Source organism: Vipera ursinii (genome assembly GCF_947247035.1).
Source record: "Vipera ursinii genome assembly, chromosome: 3".
NCBI lineage: Eukaryota > Metazoa > Chordata > Lepidosauria > Squamata > Viperidae > Vipera > Vipera ursinii.
This window is the reverse complement of record NC_139516.1, coordinates 105,152,347-105,177,938: the sequence shown is the minus strand read 5'-3', so window position 1 is coordinate 105,177,938 and position 25,592 is coordinate 105,152,347. Positions and strand designations below refer to the sequence as shown.

The window sequence follows — 25,592 nt, the reverse complement described above, 5'->3', positions numbered from 1 at the left end:
CAAGATGAGTTTCTGTCTATATCATTACAACTAATATATTCTATATGTCGTCTTAACCGTTTATCAATTGTTAAAATACTATCTTTTGTTATATCATTCCAAATTCTATAATATAGTTCAGAGTTATATTCTAGAAGCTTAATTTTGTTTTCCCTTACAGATCTAAAACCTAAATGTAAAATCAGTTATATTTTTTAGAGATTCCCCTTAATCCATTAAAAAATATTTTTAAACTCTATCCTTAGGGATCCCAAAAAAGAGACAAGTTCAATTTTTAAATCTAACTCTCGCCTTCCTTTTGTGCCAATTAGGCTTCCCTTTTGGCATCTTTAAATTCTCAAATGTATCTCCCTTTCTTCCTATACCCCTTATTTGAATCCAGGGAGATCCAAATACCATCCAAATATCAGTTTTGCAAAGAAAGCGCCCCCTTTGTAACCATTAAAATTTTGCTTTAATAGCTCAGTTTTTGATGTTTCATGTAATGGCAGCACACTACCACCACCACTATCAATCTTTTCTTCTTCCTTTCTTCAGTTAGATAGCCTATTGGCTTCTCTTCTACTGTCTAGTGCCTTCTTTCTCTTCTTGCCTCTTTTTCTGTCCTGGTTGTGAATAAAATATGGAAAGAGAAAAGCAACCAAATTTAGAGTCATTCTGATGGAAAGTATCTTGCATCCACAAGTATATTCTGAATGGGAGCAGAAGAGACTCCCTCAAAATTTAAGAGTCAAGTAGAAGAAGAAAGGATATCTTGCATTGTCTGAGAGGAGAGAGAAAAATATTTTTATATTGGGTCTGCTACTGTCATGAGAAAACTAGCTTCCTCTCAGCCACAATTGCTTCGACCAGAAAGAAGTAGGCACCTAAATTATCTTTCCTCCAAATCACTACCAAGGTATGTGTGGTAAAGAATTCCTTATTTGGAAATATTTACAGGAGATATTTTCAGATATCTCGAGGAGAGCTCTATTATTATGTTCCGGAAATAGAGCACGTGGAAAAGCTTCCATAGTGAGCAAAGGCCTGGCTAGAAAATATTCAGTCTTAGAAAATCACTATTGTGAGTTTATAAATTTATTTTATCTTTAGGATTTGAAAATATTTGCTATTACTATTTTTTTCTCTGTTAAGATTTATTATTTGTAGATTTTAAATTGCATTGTGAACTGCCCATGTATACTGAACTATATCTTTTTTGTGAAGGCAGGGGGAAACAAAACTTATCTTGGGTTTTATTATTAACATGATGATGTTAATAATAAAATGTGGCATTCCTCAAATATTTGTAATTGACAGCTGCACATTTACTTGTGCAGTACTCTTACTGCCTCTTTGTTGTGTTTTCATAAGATGGAGTCAAGTACAGGAGAAAATTCTAAAGGTACCCTGAAATCCAATTTGGGAAATGATACATGTGAAAAAATGGAAGATGTGATTTTGTCAGAACACACTCAGACAGGAGATAAGTTTCCATTAACAGAGCCTTCAGCACAAGAAAATAGGCACATGGAAATTTGGTCTGTCCTTGAAAGTGTATGGAATAGAATCAATGTGTTCAGGTACTATTTGCTAAAACAATGTTTACTAAAACAATATTCAGCCCCAAATCAGTATGCTTTTAAATAAAGTCTAATATAAAACTTTCCTTACAGGATTTAAAAAGTTCATGTGTTATGTCTTCTTGCAAACATGCTCCACTACTGAGCATGAACTGTGAATTCTTTTTTTTGTGGGGGGTGGGGGGAAACCTGCCTAATATTTTCTTGTGTAATTTAGTAAAGTGCCAGATATGGAATCGCACTGAATCAATATTATTTCTGCATATAGTGTTGCCACCAATAGGCTGCATATTAACTCATGTAATATTAACTAGTTTTAGAAACGAGCTTGAAAGCAGCAGCTTCCTTGTGAGTAAGTCTCTGGACCAGAGTATGAGCGTCTGCACACTTAGGACCTACTAAGCATAAAGGCTGTTCTGAAAAAAGGGCAAGTGTGGTGGTGGATTGGAGAAGATGGTTGAAGGATATGCCAGAGAATGACAAAAATAATCTTACAGAGAAAATACTTGCTATATTACCCTTATTAGGGCCCTGTGTACCAAGCCCCTCATTCTTCTGAATTGACTAGGACTCAACTCATCACCCAGGCAGATAAGGGAGCTGGTTTCTCATGGTGAAAAGCCTTTCTTAGAAAGGGACCGCTGACTTCTCAACTAAGGAGTTTTGCTTATATGTTCACAGATGAGTCTAAAACCATTGCTTCCAGATTCATTTACTTCCTTGGTTAGATATTTTGAGTTTTACTTTGAATTTTGGGTTTGGACTGCTGAAACTCTAAATTCTCTCTTTTTTCCCCAATCCCTGACTACCAGGGGACTGGGAAGTATAAATTTCAGCAGGTCCTTTACATGTTGGAGAGTTCAGTATTTGCTTTCTGTTACTGTACACCCCACTGTGTTAGTGTTTCTGTCCTGTGTATCTGGTCCAACTCATTGCTTATAAGGGTCTCTGCCACAAAATTGCTATTTAATTATTGGAAAGAGTGGTTTGCTTTTCTCTCATTTTGCAAGTGATTTCACACATAATGAACTGGTCATTCCAAGAATGTCCATGGTTATTTTTTTTCCTTTTAAACCAGCCATTGGGGGCTTTTCCCCACTTATATCTACTATAGCAGGGGTCCCCAACCCCCATTTCCGTGGACCGGTACCGGGCCGCAGCATGCCAGCAACTGGGCCACAGAAACAAGCAAAGCCCCATCCGCAGGATGCAGCCAGCACACAAACACCCCCTCCAGTCTGCGGAAAAATCTCTCTCCACATAACTGGTCCCTGGTGCCCAAAAGGTTGGGGACCTCTGTACTATAGCACAAATATGCCCTAGCAACATGCCACCATTAAAATATTTGCCTTCCCCTAAACACTTTATTACTGACTGGAATCTTAAAGTATATAATATCTTTTAGGCCTTGTCACTTAATACTTTGGAGGGAAGTCTATTGGCTGCTGTGGTTTAGACAGAGGTGATAGTATTGAGTTAGGGATCATCAGGAACAAATCTCATGTCTGTATAGTTTTTGGCAAATTTGGTGGGATTGGATTGCAATGGGGAAAAATGAGTCCATGTTAATTTGTAATTAATTTTTTAACATTACTCTCTTTTTTTTAGTTTTGAAATTTTCCAAAAAGTAGATCCTAATCTTAGTGCAATACCCCCAACTTCGAATATGTCTTCCTTTCAAGACGCTTTTATGGGTCTGCAGAAATTAATGAGCACAGTGAATGAAATTCTTGCTGGAATTCAGCAGTGAGTATCCATAAATTGAATAGCGTGTGTGTGGCTCTGATATAACCTAGTGTTTTCTCAGCCATTTGAAAAACATGAATAGCCACAAGAGAGCAGTATAGAGCATAATGAATGTGAAGTAACAGTGAGGATTTTAGAATTCTTTAGATTCTAGAGACAATAGCCAAGGGCCTTAGGTTGTCCATTTTTGATACAGTGACACTAACATCTCATAAGGCAAGATGTTATATGACAGGGCCACTAAACATAAATTTTACATATCAAGTATATTGAGTAGCATGCAATGTATCCCGTACTTGTTCTCTTGACTCTACTTATTTTCTATACCTACTGCCATGCAAACATGCTACATAATTCGGGGAATCATATACAGGCTCCAGGAATGTATTCTTGAGATGGGGAATCCTGGGAAGCTCAGAAACTTGGTTCACTGCTATTAAATACATTCACTTCTGTTAGAAAGCTGATCAGACTTAGACAATGAGTGATGTTCCTGTAAACCTTGCCAAGCTGCATGTGTGGCCTGAAACCAGTCAGGTATGGCAGATCTCAGTTTCTTCTAAAGTGTTCATGGTATCCTTCAGCTATCTCAATAGTTTAGGCTCGGATATCTTGGTAGCCTGGCTTGTGGCAGGGAGAGGGGAACTGGGCCGCATGAGCTGCTGGCCAGCTCATGCTCATGCATCTTGACTTGTACAAGGCCTACTGCTTGAGCAAGTTGAGCTGCGCACACGTGTGAAACGGTCTGTTGTAATATGGCCCGGTTCCAAATAGGCCATGGCCCGGTAGTGGGCCATGACACGGGGGTTGGGAACCCCTGATCTACTAGTGTGGCTTTCTCCTTCCCTTGTCCTAATTTTGGGAGGTGTTATCTTGGAATTGTCTACTACTTTCCACAATTGTTTACAACTCTTGACATTTCTGAGGAGTTTCCATAATGCCAGTCTGGTTTCCCGGGCTTCATCTCCCAGCCCAGTCATTTTTGCAATCCAACCTGCCTTGCTTTAGCACCCTGAATGCTTTCAAATATGTTAGTTATGGGGTCTTCCTCCAACTTTAAGCAAAAGAAATTCCTGTATGTTTTTCTTTCTGGTTGGATTACAGTGGTAAATGTTACTTTAAGACAGGTTTGCAGCTTTTAAGGAATTAGTTCTTAAAGATCAATTCAGGACTGGTTGTTTTAACCAGCTCCTGTCTCCATCAGCTATTTCCTGAATCCTTTTTTTTAATCCAAACAGCCAACTGCTTTTTAGCTTCCCTTGTTTCAGGTTTGATCAGCCTCCTACAATAGAAATAGTGCTTCTGCTTCTTAATTACTAAACAGACTATCCAGTAGCCTGAGGCAGGTTCAGTTTGTGGTTTGGTGTCCTCAAGTGGGACACAAACAATTAGAGTCATTGTGAAAACAAAATTGATTAGCCTTGTACTGGTAGACTGAGACCACTCTGAGCTGTACGACTTAATTTGCCTGCACAAGTCTAATGGCCAATGGCAGATCCCACAGTCTGACATATAGATGATACAGAGATTAAACTATAATAAAAGTGATATATTTTTTTCTTGTCCAACAGAAGCAGAGTAAGGGTATACAGTATGAATATTTCCAAAGTTACCTTTTCACCTGCTGATTAGTGTTCTGTAGGAACAGGACAAGTTTTAGAATCTAAACTCATATTAAAATCTATCTAAAATTGTCAGGAAGGGAGGTAGGCTATAACATTTTTAACATTCATGTTTTAAAAATCCTTTAATTGTCTATCTCTGTTTATTTTTTCCAGAGTCTTAGTGCCAAATAGTAGCTTTCAAGATGTCTGGGCCTTGTATAGATTCTTAACTAATAATGAGGTGGGTTATTTAACTTTCAGGTATTTGGTATGTTTGTTGTTACCAAATTATCTATGATAGAAAAGACAGAAATTTTGGCTAAAGATTTCAAAACAGTCTGGTACACATTTTTTAAAAATAATGTTTATGTGTGTACTTAGAAAAGGTCTACAAAATTATTTAAATGCACTTCACTATATCTACATGTTTTAAATTTATCTTACAACAGTAGCCTGTTGAATTGTAGTCTAATAAAAGTGCCATTTTGGTTATCAAGTCATAAATCGGTCAGGGTTGGTAACTCACTGGCTATACAAAGTACCCTTGAATTTGACAAGGCAAAATTATTAATTGCTTGGGGAGGGTTAAGCAGCAAAATAAGTACTTTTAATAAGCAAAACTTCAGGCACCCATTTTGCTCTGAATGATTAAATTCCCCTTATGACTTCATAACATGAAAGGCTACACTCTGTGTTCAAATGAGGTCTTAAAAAATGTTCTCCCCCCTCCAATGTCCCTTGAGTACAAAAGAGTTGCTCTAGTTCAAACAGAGCAAAAACATGGGGAGTGTGACATACTAATTAATGGAATGCATGTCTGGCTTAGCACTGATTTACTAGTCAAAGCTGTAGGAGAAATGCAGGCAGAGTTAAACATGTCATCAATATAGAGTCCTTGCATTGCCACAAACGATCCAAGTCAAGCATTCCTTGAATTCTGTTGACCCTTATCTAGTGCCAATTTAGTGCTGACTGTTACTAGATTAGATTCTTGTGTATAGGCTTAAATAAATCTTCTGTGTTGCAACTTAAGATATGGCCCTGATCCTTCCCACCCGACAAAAGCTTACATCCCACAATCTTGATTAAGCCATTCTTTTCCCACTGCAAACAACATTTGCAATGTGTTAAGATTATCAGAAAGGGGAAGAAGCTTCTTGAATGAGAAGTGAAATGTCTTCAAAGAGAAAAAAGAAAGTACAGTTGCCTCATGAAAAAGCACCTTTGGGGCAGAAAGGGGAAGCTTTCTCAAATTCTCAGGGTTCACTACAGTTGTCTTCCATCAAAAATCTTTTGCTGCAGACGCTGCTCTCTACAATGTTAATCTGTGGGCCAATTCATAAGAGTTAATTTAAATAAAAAATCTGAAGCTTTTATTTGCTTTTGTTACAGCAACAAATAATTCCCAGTATATAACATTAGTATTTGATAATGAATTTTCCTACATTAATAAGATGGTGTTTTTTTTAATTCATAGGTAAATAATAGTACAAAATTTACTGCTGAGGAACTTTATGACTGTATTTCCCAAGAATTATACAGGTAACCTTTTTTTTTAAAAAAAAAGAAACAAAAATAAAGTTATACCAAGTGTTTTTCATAACCTTCCCATGCAACAGTCTATGCAAAATCTGTTTTTTTTAATCCTATGACTTAGAGGTCAGGTGGCATTTTAACAAAAAAATATAAGGTTATAATTAAATATGAATATCACATATTCCTGTGAGTACCTGTTGCATACTTTATTTTATTTTATTTTTATTTATATAAATTTCCCAAAACTGTTTCAGAGAAGTAATCAGTTTGTGATGCTTATCAAATAATCTGATTCCTTTTCAGGTTCATGATGGTATATTGGCCAAAATTAGCAAACAAATACCGTAGCTATTTTTTTTTTTTCTGTGCAGCTGCTTTGGAGCACTACAAGTAGCCTTGCAATACGACTGTAATGGAGCCTACTTCACAGTCGTTAAGCGAATGCCTTGGGCAATAAGCAAACCTCTTGGGCATTAAGTGAACATGAGTATTAAGCAAATGCCCTGGGTGTGAAGTGAACCAATGATTCACTGTGGGCGCAGTTTTGCCAAAAAAAACACACACAGCGCTGGTTTTTAGCAAAACAGTTGTAAACTGCTGTCTTGTGACTGCAGGGTGCTGCGAATGGCCATAAATGTGGTCATGATGCTAAGTGCCCGAAATTTGGTCACATGACAGTGAAGAGGGCCCAGCTATCCAAACGACAAATCCAGGTTGTAATTCCCCTGTTTTGGATGGATCTTAAGTTTGAATGGTAGCTAAGCAACCAGTCATAAGGTGTGGGCCCCCTGTAAAAATTTTTAATATTAAATTATTAAGAGAAAAAAAAGTATCAGTGTAGCTTGAAGAAAGTAAATATATTAGGGAAGAATATTTTTCTTTCAAATTATTTGTTAAACTTCATCAGATCAAATACAACAATAAACAAGCCATAATTAAAACATAGCAAAAAAGGGGAAACTTTCCAAAAATATATAAAAATCAAATGAAATCAAATCAATACAGCATGTTTCAGACCATGAGGCTTTACATGACACTCTGTTAGCAATTGTTAGATGGTACCTTTTTAAATTAAAATGCTCCTAAAAGTTATTGTTGCAATATTAGAAACCTCAAGGGTAAAAAGGGTATGTACATTATGTATATGTCACTTTTTCGGATTTCATGGTGCCTTGAGATCATTATATGAGGGAAGGCTGATTTTTTGCTAGTGCTGTTTTCTAAAGTGCCTCACAGAATTTCCTGATATAGGTAAGACGGATGCATATCTTGGGTGGCCAAGGTAATTAATTAATTTCATCATAAAATGTAATTATTTTCTTAATCATGTCTGAAATCAGCTTTGAGGATTCTGGGCAGAAATCAAGTACAGTCATATACTGTAATTCTTGAATGAATCTCTCCCTCCCATATTTTCATCAGACATTTGGTTACAGCATATCGTAGATCAGGGCTTTTCAACCTTTTCACCCATTGTACCACTTTTAGGATATGGCAACATTTGAGTACCACCAGTCGCCTAGCAAGGTGTCAAAAACTTGACAAAAAAGGGGAAAAAAGTGATGAAGAACAGGTAGCCCTCAACTTATAACAGTTCGCTGTTTGAAGTTACAATGGCACTATAAAAAGTGCCCTCAAGCCACAGCCGAGCAAGAAACCTGCCTGCTCGGTCTGGCAGTGCTCATCCTCCTGTCCTAGGTTTTCATTGTTGTGAGCATTTCTGTTGAGGATTGGCAGTGGGGGTGGGGTGGGGGTGTTTGGTTTTTATTCCCCCCGTCTGGTGGGTGGTTGCAGCAGGTTTTGGTCACTTCACATGACACTGTGACCATCATAAATATGAATCAGTTGCCAAGCATCTGAATGTAAATCACAAGACCCTGGAGATGCTGCAACATTCCAGTTGATCGGTGCTTCTTCTGGGCTCAGCAGAAGCGCCAGGATCAGCACCGATCTCCAGCTGGAGCCTGGTGCTGATTCTGGCACTTCCGCTGAGCCCTGACAGTCCTGCAGCTCCTGCCATCTCTTGCTCAGCCTTGTGCGGTGCTGCCACCGGTTCAGCTCATTCTGTTGTGATTCAGTGTCAGCCTGTGGGTTCGGCAGTTGGGTCGGACGACTCAGAGGAGGAGGAGGCGGGTGTTGAAGAGCTTGCTGAGAATAATATTGAGGCTCCACAGAGCCCTCAGCCAGGCCCCTCCCACCTGGTCACGACGCAGACCCAGCTGTGTGAGCCTGACAACATGGATGAAGATGACCCACAGCTGGCCCTATTCAAGGACGCCTGATGCAGGAGGCAGTCAATCAGGAGTAAACAGAGGAAGGCAATGGGGCACCTCGGAAGGAGGCAGAGAGAAGCCACGCCCTGAACTGTATAAAAGGGGAATGCGTGGGAGGGCTAGTTTGCTGAAGGCAACCGCTTGAATAGCTCCTGTTTCATGGTTCGTGTCTTGTTCTGTTTGCTTTTGTATCCATAAATTTGACAGGCTTAGTTCCAGCCTCTTGCCTTCTTGTAAAAGGGGTTGTCCCTGCCTTTTCTGCAGGGCCGGTAGCAGGCTGGTACAGAACACATTCCCCTCCCCCACTACCACTTTTCTATGATGGTCGCGTACTACCTGCCAGGTGCCAATGTACCATAGGTGGTACCTGTACCACTTGTTGAAAAGCCCTGTCATAGATAATTATTTAGCTTAATTTGATGGCATATCTGCAGTGATGAATCTTGATCCTTACTGAGATGAAGTTCAGGGGAAATAATTGTCCAGGACAGAATTATTCAATAGCAACTTCCAGATTCTGGGATAATTTTAAATCTGTCATTGGTTTATAATTTTGTTTTAATAATCACTGGGATGTAGCAGAGACTGTACCCTATGTCTTATAGTGCTTTTTATATTGATCACATGAATGAATATGCTAAGGTAGTTTCATATATTAGGAAAACTGGAAGGTAAGTAGTATTTGTGAAATTGTCATTCACCTGATATAAAGAGATTGGTTTTCTATTGATGGAAAAAGTAACTGTCAAGTTTCCGACGGATGAGCTCTTCAAAGAACTCTGAGGCGTTTACCTTAAAAGTCTTTTTTTAGAGCCCTATAACATCGGCAATCCTTGTGAGAAGCTGGAATCTGAATTCCCCTCCCCTTACCACAATATTATTAAACAATTCTCCTCCTTTCTTTGCTGTCATTAATCACATTCTCCACTTAGTTTGAAGAGATAGTTCCTGTCCTTAGTGTAAACCCTCCAGTTCTTACTTATCGTCTCTTGTTACATTCAACCTTGGAACTATTCGCTACTGTTGTTTATGTCTAACTAAATTCTCATACATTCTTCCTTCCCCCTTCCCTTCTTCAACTAACTTTAACTCTAAAAGTGATACACAAGTAGAAATATGAAATAGCTGCTTCTTCATCTTTTGTCAAAGCAAGAACATCCGATGTTAGCAGCATTGACATCTGGCTCCCCCTTACAAAAAGGACAGATTCTGTAATGTAAACAAAAACACAAATTAGGAGTTGACTTTTGGTTTGTTGGGGTGTTTCTCATAAAACCTTTTGATAAGTCTGTCAGCTTTCACATTGCTAGATTTCACCCAAGTGGCTTCAGACAATGGGTAACCCATTGTACTAGGTACTGCAATTTTCCCTTAAAAATACTAGTCAAGAATACGTTTCACTTCATAATGGGTCTGACCTACTACTACGAGGGATCTGGGTGCCTTCTTAGGGGGAGGTCTTAAAGTGGAGGCCCAAAAAGTTTTCAGTAAGCTACAATGGAAAACCGGGTGAATATTTCCCAAATGTCTGGGGAGTTTCAATTCTACTGTGACCGGGTTGATGATTCTTACAGTGGGGAAAGACCACAAGAATTTTGGTCCTAATTTCTTGTTGGGTAGTTTAAGGCGTAAGTATTTGGTCGACAAACCTTTTCCCCAACTTGGAATGCCCTTTGGGGAGTTCTCTTTATCAGGCTGCTATTTGTTGGTCTCAAAAGTCTTTTTTAAGGCCATCTTCATGTTTTTCCAAACTTCTTCCCAACCCTTCACCCATTGATCAAGTGTCTGGGAAGTGGAGGGCAACTGAGGGTATTCTGGTATGGGGTTGAATTCTTTCCCTGTGGCTACCTGGAAAGGAGTGTAACCAGTGCTGCTCTGTACTGAATTACTGTAAGCCACCTCTGTGAAAGGGAGGAGGTCGGTCCAGTTCGTTGGTTGGTAAGAAACGTAGCATCTGAGATATTGTTCCACCATTTTGTTAGCAGATTCTGTGGCCCCATTAGTAGCTGTGTGAAAAGCAGTTGATAGGCCTTGAGATGATCCAATTAATTTAAGAAAATTCCTCCAAAATTTCGCTGTGAACTGCACCCCTCTGTCTGAAATTATTCGGTATGGGGCATGATGTAGCCGGTAAATATGTTTTAGGAACAATTTAGTCAGGTGTTGGGCCGATGGGAGTCCTTTGCAGGCGATAAAATGAGCCTGTTTTGAAAATAGGTCTATCACAGTCCAGATGACAGTATTTCCTCTACTGTCAGGTAGGTCTACTATAAAGTCCATAGCTATTTCTTCCCATGGTTGAGAAGGGCCAGCCATCGTTTGCAGTAGCCCAGGGGTTTTCCCTGGGATTCTTTTCATGGTGGCACATACAGTACAGCTCCTGATATAGTTTTCCACGTCTCGTTTTAGTCCTGGCTACCAAAATTCCCGGCGAATAAGATGTAGAGTTTTTAGATATCCAACGTGTCCAGCCTGTTTGACATCATGGCTGTGTTTGAGAGTGTTAAGACGGAGGGCTTCAGACAAGTACAATTCCCCCCCCCTTGTAAGCCAGACCATCCCTGCATATTAGTGACATGTGATTGTCTTTGAACCATTGGTCTGTGAGGAGTTCTCATTTTATTTTCTTTACCCCGGGGTCATCAGGATTAGGGGTCCTGTGAGGCGTGAGTTGGGCAGCACTTTGTGGACTGGAGATAATTGCCTCGTTAACTTCTTCGTGTTCGCTTTGCTACTGGGGCAATCTCGATAGTGCATCAGCTAGAAATTTTTTTCCTCCTGGTATGTACTTTAGAGTAAAATTAAAATGGTTAAAGTAATGTGCCCATTGCACTTGCTTTGGGGAGAATTTGCGGGGAGTTTTTAAATTTTTGTGATCTGTCCATACTTCAAAAGGCATCTTGCTCCCTTCTAGATAGTGTCGCCAGTTTAATAGCCCCCACCTAATTGCGAAGGCCGCCTTCTCCCAGACTGCCCATCTTCTCTCACTTTCAGTGAATTTCTTAGAGGTGTAGGCACAAGGTTGCAAGACCCCACTTTTCTTCTTTTGCAGTAATACAGCTCCGAATGCCACATCGCTGGCATCAGCTTGAATTATGAAGGGCTCCCCTGGGCAGGAGTGCTTTAGAACTGGTTCAGCAGCAAATAGTCTTTTTAAATTGTCAAAAGCTGTCAGACAACTCATAGTCCATGCTAGTGGTTGGCCAGGTCACGGTTTTCTCCCTCCCTTACCTGTTTTGAGTAGTTCTGTAAGGGGTAAGGAAATCTCGGCAAAAGAGGGGGAAAATTGACGGTAGAAGTTGGCAAACTCTATGAAGCTCTGGAGCTGTTTGCAAGTCTTTGGGTGCTGCCACTTTGGCTTTCACTTTGGCTGGGTCCATTTCAATGCCCTCACTGAAAATTATATAGCCAAGATAATCTAATAGGGTTTGGTGAAATTCACATTTTGACAATTTGACATAAAGTTTGGCATTCAATAGTTTCTTTAACCTCTTTCATGGATTACTGCCTTGTCGTGGCAAAGGGGTTTGCATAATTCAATGAAGCTATGAGCTATGCCATGCAGGGCCACCCAAGACGGACAAGTCATAGCAGAGAGTTCTGACAAAACATGATCTACTGGAGAAGAAAATGGCAACCCACTCTTTGCCATGAAAACCCCATGGACAGATGAGCCCCTCAGGTCAGAAGGCATCCAATATGCTACTGGGGAAGAGCAGAGGGCTAGTACTAGTAGTGCCAGAAAGAATGAAGCGACTGGGCCAAAGCCGAAAGGACACTCAGCTGTGGATATATCTGGTGGTGAAAGGAAAGTCCAATGCTGTAAAGATTTTTTCTCCATAGGAACCTGGAATGTAAGATCCATGAATCAAGGAAAGCTGGACGTGGTCAAACAAGAGATGACAAGACTGAACATCGACATCTTAGGAATCAGCGAACTAAAATGGACAGGAATGGGTGAATTTAATTCAGATGACCATCAGGTATACTACTGCGGGCAAGAATCCCTCAGAAGAAATGGAGTAGCCTTCATAGTCAATAAAAGAGTAGGAAAAGCAATACTGGGATACAATCCTCAAAATGACAGAATGATCTCAGTTCGAATCCAAGGCAAACCAATATCACAACAAACTGTGGCAAGTTCTTAAAGAGATGGGAGTACCAGACCATCTTATTTGTCTCTTGAGAAATCTATATGCTGGTCAAGAAGCAACAGTGAGAGCTGGACACGGAACCACTGATTGGTTCAACATTGGGAAAGGAGTCTGGCAAGGCTATATACTATCACCCTGCCTGTTTAACTTATATGCAGAGCACATCATGAGAAAAGCAGGGCTAGATGAATCAAAAGTTAGAATTATGATTGCCAGGAGAAATATCAACAACCTAAGATATGTAGATGATACCACTCTAATGGCAGAAAGTGAAGAGGAACTAAAGAGCCTCTTGTTGCGAGTGAAGAAGGATAGTGCAAAACTTGGGTTGAAACTCAACATTAAGAAAACCAAGATCATGGCATCTGGACCTTTCAATTCCTGGCAAATAGATGGGGAAGAAATGGAGGTAGTGACAGATTTTATTTTGCTGGGCTCCAAGATCACCGCAGATGGGGACTGCAGCCAAGAAATTAAAAGACAGTTGCTCCTAGGGAGGAAAGCCATGGCAAATCTAGACAGCACACTAAAAAGCAGAGACATCACCCTGCCAACAAAACTGCATATAGTCAAGGGTATGGTCTTCCCAGCTGCAATATATGGCTGTGAAAGTTGGACCATAAGAAAGGCTGAGCGCCAAGGAATTGAAGCCTTTGAACTATGGTGCTGGAGAAGACTCCTGCAAGTCCCTTGGACTGCAAGGCGATCAAACTGGTCAGTCCTAGAGGAGATCAATCCTGACTGCTCTTTAGAACGCCAGATCCTGAAGTTGAAACTCAAATACTTTGGCCACCTAATGAGAAGGAAGGACTCACTGGAGAAGCGCCTAATGCTGGGAAAGGTTGAGGGCAAGAGAAGAAGGGGACGACAGAGAATGAGGTGGCTGGATGGAGTCACTGAAGCAGTAGGTGTGAGCCTACATGGACTCCAGAAGATGGTAGAGGACAGGAAGGCCTGGAGGAATGTTGTCCATGGGGTCGCGATGGGTCAGACACGACTTCGCAACTAACAACAACAACAAGTTTCTTTAACATTTCTCTGACCAGTCTTTTTTTTTTTTTTATTGAAAAGTTTTAAAATACAGTTTTCCTTTAAAAAACCCCCCTTCCCCTGCCCTCCTCCCCCCCTACCTCCCCCCTCCCCCTCCCCCCCCTAACTCCCCCCTTTCCCACCCTCCTTCCCCCCTACTTCCCCCCCTCCCCCCTACCCCCCCCCTGACTTCCCAGAGCTAAATACAAGGTATATATCTAAAAAAAACAATCATAAACAATCATATACTAACAACTATAAACTCTAAAATCCATCACTCTCTAGCTTATATAAAATAAACCAATCCTCAATAATATTAAATATATATAGAAAACTAAGATAAAAAAAAACTAGCGTCATTCATGTTAAAAAAGAAAAAAAAAACAGAAAACCTTCCTCCACTGTCTACATTCTTCCACAATTGTCTATTTACTAAACAAATTCTCATTTACACACCACAAACACCTATCCCTATTATCCTAATCACTCTCTAACCAAAATAGTCTATAATAGATAATTCTTACACAAATTAACCCACATTAGCCCATAAAGCTTTCTTCCATTTCCTCTGTAGTAAATTTAATCCATTAGTTCCACTGCTTAACTGTAAGTATTTAGTAAATTTAGTCCATTGTCCACTGCTTAGCTGTAAGTACATTATAGAAGTTCCATAGATTTCTGCAAGTCTTATTTTTTAATCTTCTTTGAACGTTTTAAAGCAGCACGCGTCACTCTCTGTTCTCTAGGGTCATCCAAAAGATTTATGGCTTGATCTCCTCCTACACCCTTCTCATCTGTTTGTCCATCTTCATCCTCTTGATATTCTCCTTCTCCAGATCCCTCTGCATCTTCCGAAAGTATTGATGGGATTACTTTTAAAACATTGTTGTAAAAATCACGCGCTTGCTTCACAGTAACCAAACAATACCTTTTGCCTTCATACGTCAAGCTCAAGCCAAGTGGAATCTCCCATCTGAACCTTATATCTCGTTGCTTAAGCTCTTGCACAAGAAATATAAAGTCCTTCCTTCTCTTTAAAATCTTTGGAGGAATTTCTTTTAAAACCAGAACTTCTTGATCAGCAATCACAACTTTAGTATCATAGGCAGCTTGTATAACTTCATCTCTAATTTCCCTTTTTAAAAAATAAACCACCACATCTCTAGGCAGCTTTCTCTGTTTAGCAATCCACGAGTTCACACGAAACACTTTGTCCATGCCTTGTTTTATTTCAGATGCTGGCTGATTCAATACCACCTCAAAAGCCTCTGAGACCAGCTGCTTTAGGTCTTCCTTAATATTCTCTTTTAAACCTCTAATTCTAACAGCAAACTGCATCTGGTAAAATTGAGCCAGACTCAGTTCGTTATCCATTTTGTCTTTTAACTCTTCAATTTCCAATACTTTTGCTTCTAATATAGCATTCTTTTGAGTCAAATCTTCCACTTTTTCCTCCAGATCTTCCACACATACAGCTACTTTATGCACTGAAGTCAAAATGTCTACCTTCATCTCTCTAAATTTCTGTTCCATCCTCTCTTCCATTCTCTCCTCCAATTTCTGCAATTTCTCCTCCATCTGTAGAAATTTAACACCCATTGATTCCAAAATTAACTGGGTATGCTTTTCAAGATCCTTCAATGTCAATACATCAGAAGAATGCAGCGCCTGCAATAATGAATGTTGTTGCACCGGAGAATTTCCTGCACTCCGGAAAGTTTTAGGAGGAGGTTTAGCCGCCATCTTTTACTTACAGTTGTGACGCACTTTCACTTTAAGTTTTAGAAAAAGTCCATCAAGCTCGAGAGTAGAATAAAATAATCCTCTTCATCTTTCCCTCTTGTACCGCTCTGCCTGCTCTTTTCCTTTCATAGTCTTTCCTTCAGGCAGGGATGGTCACAGACGCCTGGCTCTGCTCCATAAAATCCAGAGCAGAGACGCTGGCCAGCTGGGAGCAACCCAGGCTACGGGGGAGTTCAATCCTTCAGCCGCCCAAGCTCAAAGCTCAGGCAGCCCTGGAGAACTCTACCCCTACCTGGGAGCTCACCCCCTCCTCTTCTCCCGAGGAGGGGGCTTCAAATTCGCCCGAACAGCTGATCGGCGCTGTTTCGGGCGAAAATCACACAGCTGAGCCGCGGGCAGCCCGGGAAGGCTGTCTCCAGCGCCGGCGGAGCCACCGGAAGTCATTTCTCTGACCAGTCTTATGTGGTTAGTCATATTCGTACTGTATATCAGGATGTCATCAAGATACACCAGAACCCCTTTGTATAAATCATCATGTAGGACCTCATTAATCAATTGTATAAATACGGTTGGGGGCCCCAGCAGTCCAAATGGCATGACTTTGAACTGGTAGCTTCCCAAGGGGCGATTGAAGGTAGTTTTCCATTCATCCCACTCCTTTATTCTCACCCAGTAATATGCTTCTCTCATGTCTAATTTGGTGAAGACACTCCCCTTCATCAGGTGGGTTAGTAAGTCCTTCAGGAGGGGGAAGGGGTATTTATTTTCCACACTCATAGCATTGAGACCCTTATAGTCCATGCAGAGATGAAGAGACCCATCTTTTTTTTCTTTGAACAACACAGGGGCTCCCACAGTAGACTTGGCCCATTTGATGAATCCCCTCACTAGATTTGTATCCACATATCGCTGCATCTCCTCCATTTCAAGGGGGGACATAGCATACATTCTTGGTCATGGAAGTTTGGCCCCTGGCAACAGTTCAATCATTGGCCCGGTGAGGAGGCAAGGTATCACATTCTTTCTCACTAAATGTATCCGCTAGGTCCCGGTACTCACTGGGGATGAGTGGCTTGCCTGATGGCCGTAAGGTAGCCATGTGCGCTCATTCATTGGGTGGGCTAAAATCCCCTGTAACATCTGTTGAATCAATAGGGGGATCGGGCCCTATGGGTAGTCAAACAGTTCTCATTCTTTTCTCTCACCAGATAAATGGCTTCCATTTGTCTAATCAGGCTAGTCCTAGGATCACAGCCTCAGTCATTTTTGGAGCCACCAGGAAGTGAATAAACTCCCAGTGCTCACCTATCTCTAGGCGTAAGGGCTCCGTTAATTGCGTGACTAAAGTCCCTCCCATTAGGGAGCCCCCCACAGGTTTGGAGAGCAGTTTAGCCCGTATGCCCAGTCTCAGGGCACATGACAGGCTAATGATGCATCGGGAGCAGCCAGTATCAACTAGTACTTTCAAGTCTACTTGTGACCCTGATTTAGGGATTATGAGTTTAGCAGGCAATGAAAAAGGTGGGACATGTTGACTCACCATTGGGTCATTCTCCCCTTCGTTGTAACTGTTAAAGCTGGGTAGAGTGGGGACAGGTCCAGTTGGTGGCCCAGCGTCCTCCCGGGTGGGGGATTTAACCTGGGCAACGGGCTCCTGGGTAGCCCAGTTGGACTTTTCTCTTGGTGGCTGCTGTGCAGGTCTCCTCCTTGTTGCTGGTTCCGGTCTACTCTGCTGTTGTGGGTAGGGGACTGGACAGTTCGCTGCTCAATGTCACTGCTGTCTGCATCAAAAGCACTTGATTGGTGGCCCTACAGCATTAGCAGTAGTTGGAGGTTTTCGGGGTGGTGGTTGCTGTTTGGGTTCTGGCTTTGGCATAGCTTCAGGTGGGAGAGGCTTCTTATAGTGGGCGAGCTGGACATCTAATTTTACCGCTGCCTTATACCATTCTTGCAGATGGTCAGGTACAGCTCAGTAGATGCATGCCTGACAAAGGTGGTCGTCCAACCCTTCTCTGAAATGATGAATTATAGATTGCTCAGGCCATCTCTCTATCTGACCGGCAATCTTGCGAAACTCCTGCACGTACTCCAGGGCAGGCCGGCCAGCTTGTTTTATCTTGTGGATTTGTTCTGCTTTGAGGGCAATGGATGGGTCCTCAAATCTTTCTCTCAGCCCTAGGAGGAAAAGGTGGGGGTCCTCCAATTCAAGAGCTTGCTCATTATATAAATTGTTTAACCATTTGGATGCTTCTCCCTCTAGGCTGGACGCAATCACATCGACCATAGCACCTGGGTCCGGATAGAGATAGGCTCAGCGATTCAAATGAGAGCCTACTTGGTTGAGGAAAAAAAATCAGTTTCTCTGGGTCCCCATCGAAGGTTGCTCTGAAAGGTGGGGCCATCATTGGTTGGAGGGCGCCCCATGCTGCTGCTGGCCCCTTCCTGGTTGTTGGTTCAATGGCTGCTGGGGCCCCCACTGCTGCTGGTCCCATCCTGATTGTTGATTCAATGGCTGCCAGGGCCCCTGCTGCTGCTATTGTGCCTCCAGTTGCTGATGGCCCCATCCTGGTTGTTGGCTCAATGGCTGCTGGGGCCCCCACTTTGGCTGTTGGACCCCCAGTTGCTGCTGTATGCCCAGTGGTTGCACATTTGGGTCTGCTGCTGCCCCCCTTGCTGTGATTGTCTGAGGGGAGGCTGCTGATGGCCAGCAGGAAGCCGTGGCACCACCTGCTGCTGTAGGCCCCTCAGTGGTTGTTGGATAGATGGGGGTTGCTGTTGTCTACTCTGTTATTGGTCTGCAGGGAATTGTGCCATCTGCTGCTGATCTACTAGGTGTTGTGATTCAGCGTCAGCCTATGGTTTCGGCAGCTGAATCGGACAATTCTGAGGAGGAGGAGGAGGGGTTTGGAGAGCCTTTGGTTGCAGATGCATCGCAGAGCTCTCAGCCAGGCCCCTCCCATCTTGTTCCTCCTCAGACCCAGCTGTGTGAGCCTGAAAGATTAGATGATCCACAGCTGGCTTTGTTCAAGGATGCTCGAAGCAAGAGGCAGACAAGCAGAAGTGAACAAAGAAAAGCAATGAGGCACCTCGGGAGGAGGCAAAGAGAAGCCATGCCCTGAGACTGTTGTTTAAAAGGGGAATGTGTGGGAGGTGCTGGTTGCTGAAGGCATCCGTTTGCAGAGCTTCTGATATAGTCTCGGTCTGTATTTGTTTTACTCTGTTTTGAACTGTTTTGTTTAGTTTTTGCAAATAAATTTGGTTGGCTTAATTCCAGCCTATTGAATATAACAAAGGGGTTGTCCCTGACATTTCTGCATGGCCGGTTGTAGGCTGGAACAGAACACTAGGAGTCGTGTTAGCCTCAATTGTTGTGGTGCCTCCCTCACTTGCGGGCCCCTCAGTGGTTGCTTGGCGCTCGGGGGTGGTGACCAGCTTCCATGGAGTTGTTAGCTCTGCAAAAGGAGGGCTGGGGGTCTCTCTTGGCAGGAGATGTTTTGCGTTCTTCACTTCTAGCTCTTCAAACCTTTCTGCTAGATAGTCAGTTGATTGGCTATGGGCTGCCAACAGATATTTCCACTTACCTGAGTATTCAGTGTCAGATGGCCTGGCAGCTCCCCACTGGTCTGGGGAAAGCAGTGTGCAGGAGTCTTTGTTGTCGCTCCACCTCCTCTGCCTTTGAAGCCCTTGGGGATGGCAAGGCTGCTTCCAGGTGTCTGGAGTCTCTGCTGGGCTTAATCCACTCTGACGACCAGACCAATTCTCCTGGTTGTTTGGGTCTAGCTCCCAGCTGGGAGGATTGCTGAATCTCTTTTCCTACTGGCTTCTTCACTGGCCCTTCCCCTCCTGGGGTGGCTGCTGTTGCCGGGGAGCTGGCTTCAGGCAATTTTTCCTCCTCCATCATGGAATCTTCCCTGACTCTTTGTCAGCCTGTCTCCCAAACTTGGAGACAGCGATGGGAGTACGGGACCCCCTAGTTAGTTTGTAAAGTTGGTGGATTCCAGCTTGATGTCAAGTTTCCGACGGATGAGCTCTTCAAAGAACTCTGAGGCATTGTTTACCTTAAAAGTCTTTTATTAGAGCCCTATAACATCGGCAATCCTTGTGAGAAGCTGGAATCTGAATTCCCCTCCCCTTACCACAATAATATTAAAAACAATTCTCCTCTTTTCATTGCTGTCATTAATCACATTTTCCAATTAGTTTGAAGGGTCAGTTCTCCATCCTTAGCGTAAACTCCCGAGTTCTTACTTATCGTCTGTTGTTACATTCAACCTTGAACATTCAACCTTGAAACTATTCGCTACTGTTGATTATGTCTAACTAATTTCTCATACATTCTTCCTTCCCCCTTCCCTTCTTCAACTAACTTTAACTTGAAAAGTGGTACACAAGTGGAAATAAGAAATAGCTGCTTCTTCATCTTTTGTCAAAGCAAGAACATCCAATGTTAGCAGCGTTGACAGTAACCTTTTGAAGGGAAGATCTAGAAGTTTAACCCACTATCTGGACAAGAAGTCCTTTAAAAATGGATTGAAATCTCCTTTTAACATTATTAAATCACATTGTATGCATGTATTTAGTTAAGGAACAGTAGTATCACATCTAAAATACTGTGAATTACTTCCTGTTCTAGAAGGATCACTTTTGAAAAAATAGCAGTCTAACCTAGGAGACCCAAACTGATGCATTCTGAGAGAGAAAAAAGGTGGGCATGTGCTATTTTTGGAGAAGGAAGTATGTAGAAATAATGGCTCATTGGTGAGATTTGCGTTTTTATATGCCCGATGTACATTTCTACATAATCTTTCTAAGCTAGAGATGGAATGCTAAACGGATGTCAACATAATTAAAAAAGGAACGGTACCATGAGACCCATATAATAGTGTGTCTAGTATATCTTGTCATTATTCTTATTTTACAAATATCTTTAAATTACGTTAACTATGAGGAATTCCAGTTCCAAAGCATATTGGATCTACATGATGCAATGCATTTAAGGATGATTTCCTTGTTTCAATATTCATTTACGTGATAATAAATTCCAAAGAACCTAACAAAAAGTCATCTTAAATGTTAGCCCCTCCCCAAAACATATATTGTGGTAACTAATAGCCACCGATAAAGACCAATTAATTATGCAAAATAGTAAGACAGCTAGATTAAAATTTATCTTCCCAGCAAACTGGAAGCTTGCTGAAATGGTGACTAAGAGGGAGTGCAAAACCCTGAGTACTGTCCTTTTCCTATATCTTCACTCGATGCACTGCAGAATTTGGCAAGATCTATAGAATAAGGTTTCTTGAAAGATATGGATAGCTTCATATTGAAAGTGATATTCCTCCAGGTAATATGCTTAGAGCTTTAAAGGCTATAAAAAGTACTTTAAATTAATACTCACAATGGAAGCTAGTACAACCCTTAGAAGAAAAGAATCTTGTGCATTTTGAAAAGCTGCTACAGAAAATCATAACAGAGGGCTAGGCTTAGTAAATTGCATTTTTCTCATTTCCTCCCCAGAGCACGGTTATCAGTCGGATGTGGCCAACTAATTCAACTGGAACATACTGTTAGACAGTGCTATGAATCGGTCCTTTCGGAAATCAAAAACAGAGGATGGCTCTAAATCCTTCAATTAACAGAAACATTTGAAAGACTAGTTTTCTTCTCTCCAGCAAAACAAACCTATGACTCAGCTATCTAAAAGTTTAAACCTCTGTAATTTATTGGTCTTCCTTGCTGATTTTAGCAACTTTGTTTGAAGATCACACTTAAAGAAACATTAATCCTTGGTTTGGCCTTATTTGTGTGTGTGTGTGTGTTTCCACTTCGTGGAAGAAAAAAAACAACTGGGACCATGATGAAGGGATTTTTAAATCTTCCTGACAATATTAGCTTTTACCGTATTTTCTGTCGTATAAGACGACTTTTTAACCCATGAAAATCTTCTCAAAAGTCAGGGGTCGTCTTATACGCTGGGTGCTGAAACTTTAGGGACAGGGCTGGCTGGAAAACCTGGAGTGGATCTCCCATTTAGTCTGCGCAGGGAAAGTGGGACCAATTGGAGAAGAAGCTGCAGTCTGTGATTTTTACAGGCTGGGGTCTGGGCGTCTTTCCTTCTAAAGTTGAAGAGCAGCTGTAATTTATCCCAACTTGAAAGGCAGGTGGGGAATGCAGCAGTCAGAGCAGCTGCTTAGCTCTAAGGACACATTTGACTCAGGAACTGGGCGGGCTGGCTGGAAAACCTGGAGCGGATCTCCCATTTGGTCTTTTTTTTTTAATCCCATTTATATCCCACCCTTCTCCGAAGACTCAGGGCGGCTTACAATTTAAAGCACAAATCAATGTGCTTAGCAATAGCCTTCATTCTATGTATATGCCTGCTTATTAGGGCTTTCACCACCCCCACAAGCAGCATTATTACAAAGTCAGCTTATTGCCCCCAACAATCTGGGTCCTCATTTTACCTACCTCGGAAGGATGGAAGGCTGAGTCAACCTTGAGCCTGGTGGGATGTGAACCTGCACTAATTGCAGGCAGCTGGTGTTACTTAAGGCTCTGCGCAGAAAAAGCTTTAGAGTGAATTAGAAAAAGTGAAAAAGTGAATTAGGAAAATAGGGAATGGTTGCTAGAATTGGGTATGTGTAGTTTAACGAAGAGAAGGCTGAGGAGTGACATGATAGCAGTGATCCAATATCTCAGAGGCTGCCACAAAGAAGAGGGAGCCAAGCTATTCTCCAAAGCACCTGAAAGCAGGACAAGAAGCAATGGATGGAAACTAGTCAAGGAGAGAAGCAACCTAGAACTAAGGAGAAACTTCCTGACAGTTAGAACTATTAACCAGTGGAACAACCTGCCTCCAGAAGTGGTGAATGCTCCAACACTGGAAGTTTTTAAGAAGAGACTGGACAGCCATTTGTCTGAAATGCTATAGAGTTTCCTGCCTTAGCAGGGGGTTGGACTAGATGACCTCCAAGGTGCCTTCCAACTTCTTCTTCTCCTCCTCCTCCTCCTCCTCCTCCTCCTTCTATTATTATTTTATTATTATTATTATTATTATTATTATTATTATTATTATTATTATTATTATTATTATTATTATTATTATTATTATTATTATATTAGTTTAATCCACTTGCACTGTTTTATGTTTACATGTTTGATGACAAACAGCCTTATGTTTATAAGTGACAGTTTTCCTACTAAGTACCTGCATGTCATAAGCATTTGAATTAAAATTACCATATTAAAATCAAATCTGATGTTTTTTAATTTTTATTTGGTGTGCGTTGGAAGAGGGGTAGTCTTATACGGCGAGTATAGCCCAAAACCTATAATTTAACAGGAAATGTAGGGGGTCGTCTTATATGCCCAGTCGTCTTATACGCCGGAAAATATGGTACTCCTTATGTAAATTACTGCTTTTAAATCTTTATATTACCCATTCCCAGAGCAATATTCTAATGACAGTGACATAGCTCTATCCCTCTCCTTTCCCAGTATATCATAACTTCAAGTTGAGTTGTGCAGACTTTTTGATCATGAAGCTTGCAGATGCAGTTATGTATATTTTATTAGCCCATTCCCTGAAAACAGTCTCAATACATAATGCCCATCTGTCTGCTTCTCTTGACCTACTGATCTTGTAGCTGTCATAATTACAGTTTCTTGAAATCCCCTCTTCCTTCTAGCTCAATCACCAAAGAGCTCACTCAAAAACTGCAGAATTTAGATATAAAATGCTATGGCATCTTCCTTGGCTGTGGGAACTATGGAACAATGCAGCACTGGTCAAGAGACAGGGAGAAGGAAAACAGGTGATCTCAGTGGATACTCATGGCAAGCTGAACCAAAACTGTGGCTTGCACTCCTCTCCACTCCATTGTAAGATTCTTATATTGGGACATCATGGAATTCTTGTGGCCAATTGATCATCATCCACTCAGCATAACTAATTTTCCAAATAATTGTTGTACATTTGTGTGAAAAGATAAATGCCCAGGAATCCTGAGTGAATGTGCAAAAGATTCTGTTCCATCACCCAGAATAAACTAGGATTATATAATTGCAAGCATTTTTGCTATTTTTACAAAAGCAAAGTTCCTACCTGACTGGAAACCAACTTTGTATGCTAACAGTGGGGACAAGGTTTCAAGGTTGTAGAGGGGGACATATTTATTTTGTGCATGTCTCTTTTTACAGTAAAAATGTCTTAAATCTGTTTGCTATTTAATGCTGAATTCTGTTGTTACTTTTTCACTGGTATCATTTGACATGTTTTAATGGAAGGAGATTCCATACTATTATAGATTTATTTCAAACATTTTAATTTCAATTTTAGATTAAAAAAATGTTCCATCCTACCTATTGGCCTTACATCCTCTGTGCATGAGGACATTGCAAGGAAGAGGGAATAGTAAGTTCATACATCTGATTGTTTCATTTGAGAGCCCATTTAGGAGTATGTGATGAGAACTTGTATTATGCAAATAAGTTACAGTTATCTCCTTAATTTCTGTAGAGCTAAGCATTGTCATTCTAGAAATGTTTAATTACAGTTGGATTCTTATGCTGATATTTCAGAGCATCCATTACATATAATTTGGATTAGGCATTGATAGTGTTTCATTGGAGAACTAGCAACTGGTAAATGGAAGTAATTAAAGACTTGAGGCTTATTTACAATAATTTAATTTCATTTATATCTAGAATTATGTGGTTGGAATAGTCAGGAGGAACAGGAACTGGTGAACCAATTCCATTTGGTGAGGAAATCCTAAAGATTGTTTTTGAAAGCAAGTCCCAATTATCTAAATACACCAAGCTATATAGATTGAAATAATATCCTAGACATGTAAAAAAATAACTGTACTGTAAACATATTAGGACTTAGTGCCTTTCATTATAATTCCCATTGGCCCAACCAGCATGGCCCACAATCAAGAACTATCAGGATTGTAATCCAAGTATTAGAAAGGCAGTATCTTGAGCAGCAACAATTATAAAAAACCTGCATTATTGAGTAATACAATATGAAGGGCCATATAAAACCCTAATTTCTCATTCATTCCTTTTACCTGGATTGATTCTACCACTAGATCTGACCATGTTGGAATTGCAACATATATTTACAAAAGATTAATTGATCTCTTTTTTAAAAAATAAATCTTTATTTACATTTCATGTTAAAAACACACCATACACCAACAGAGACAAAAAAACATTTACAATATACAGAAAACGAAGAAATCAAAAAACTGAAAACCACTTCAAAAATTTCAAATTATATCTACTTCTAAACTAACAATTATATTCCACTCATTAAATCTCTTATAACTATCCAGCTCCAAAGCTTATTCATTAACAAAAACTATATCACTTCATTTTTGACCAACCTCCAAGCCACCCTCATTTCTTTAATCTTTTATCCATCCAAATATACCATTTATTCCATGATAGAAATGTTGGTGTCTCTTCTTTACCCTTCAACTTCTTGGTCAATGTGTCTGCTTTTGCACAATCAAGTATTCTCCTAATTATAGCTTCATCCGGCGGGGTATGATTTGCCTACCAAAATTGAGCATACCCCATCCTCGCCGCCGTTAAGATAGGTAAAATTAAATACCATATTCCCCTCTTAATATTTCCAGGTCTGAAGCCAAGCAGATACGTCTCTGGTTTAAGATCAACTAAACACCCTGTAATTTCCTCTATCCATTTTTGAATCCTCATCCAATATCTAACCACTTCCGGACATGTCCACCATAAGTGATAATACGTGCCAATCCCTTTACCACACTTCCAACAATCGGCCTACAATCCGGGGAACATTTTGGAAAGTCTAGCCGGAGGGAGATGCCAACTATAAAGCATTTTGTATATGTTCTCCTTATATGACGTGGAAACCACCAGCCTCATATTAATCCACCAAATCTCTTCCCATTTCTC

The 25,592-nt window shown here is 40.9% G+C and overlaps 1 protein-coding gene across 5 annotated transcripts in view; it reads left to right on the top strand.

Moving 5' to 3' along the window:
* SWT1 (SWT1 RNA endoribonuclease homolog) overlaps positions 1–23,026 on the top strand; it is a 61,248-nt gene extending 38,222 nt beyond the window's left edge. For 2 of the 5 annotated variants that reach the window (XM_083359075.1, XM_083359074.1), the window contains exons 14-18: positions 1,354–1,562; positions 3,171–3,308; positions 5,087–5,153; positions 6,390–6,454; positions 21,165–23,022. In XM_083359075.1, coding sequence (XP_083215201.1) covers positions 1,354–1,562; positions 3,171–3,308; positions 5,087–5,153; positions 6,390–6,454; positions 21,165–21,270 — 585 coding nt within the window. In that variant the 3' untranslated portion in view covers positions 21,271–23,022. Of the gene's footprint in view, positions 1–1,353; positions 1,563–3,170; positions 3,309–5,086; positions 5,154–6,389; positions 6,455–20,280; positions 20,353–21,164 lie in introns of all 5 variants that reach the window. The other 3 variants (XM_083359076.1, XM_083359077.1, XM_083359078.1) reach the window with 3 other exon arrangements.
* The last annotated feature ends 2,566 nt before the right edge of the window (positions 23,027–25,592 follow it).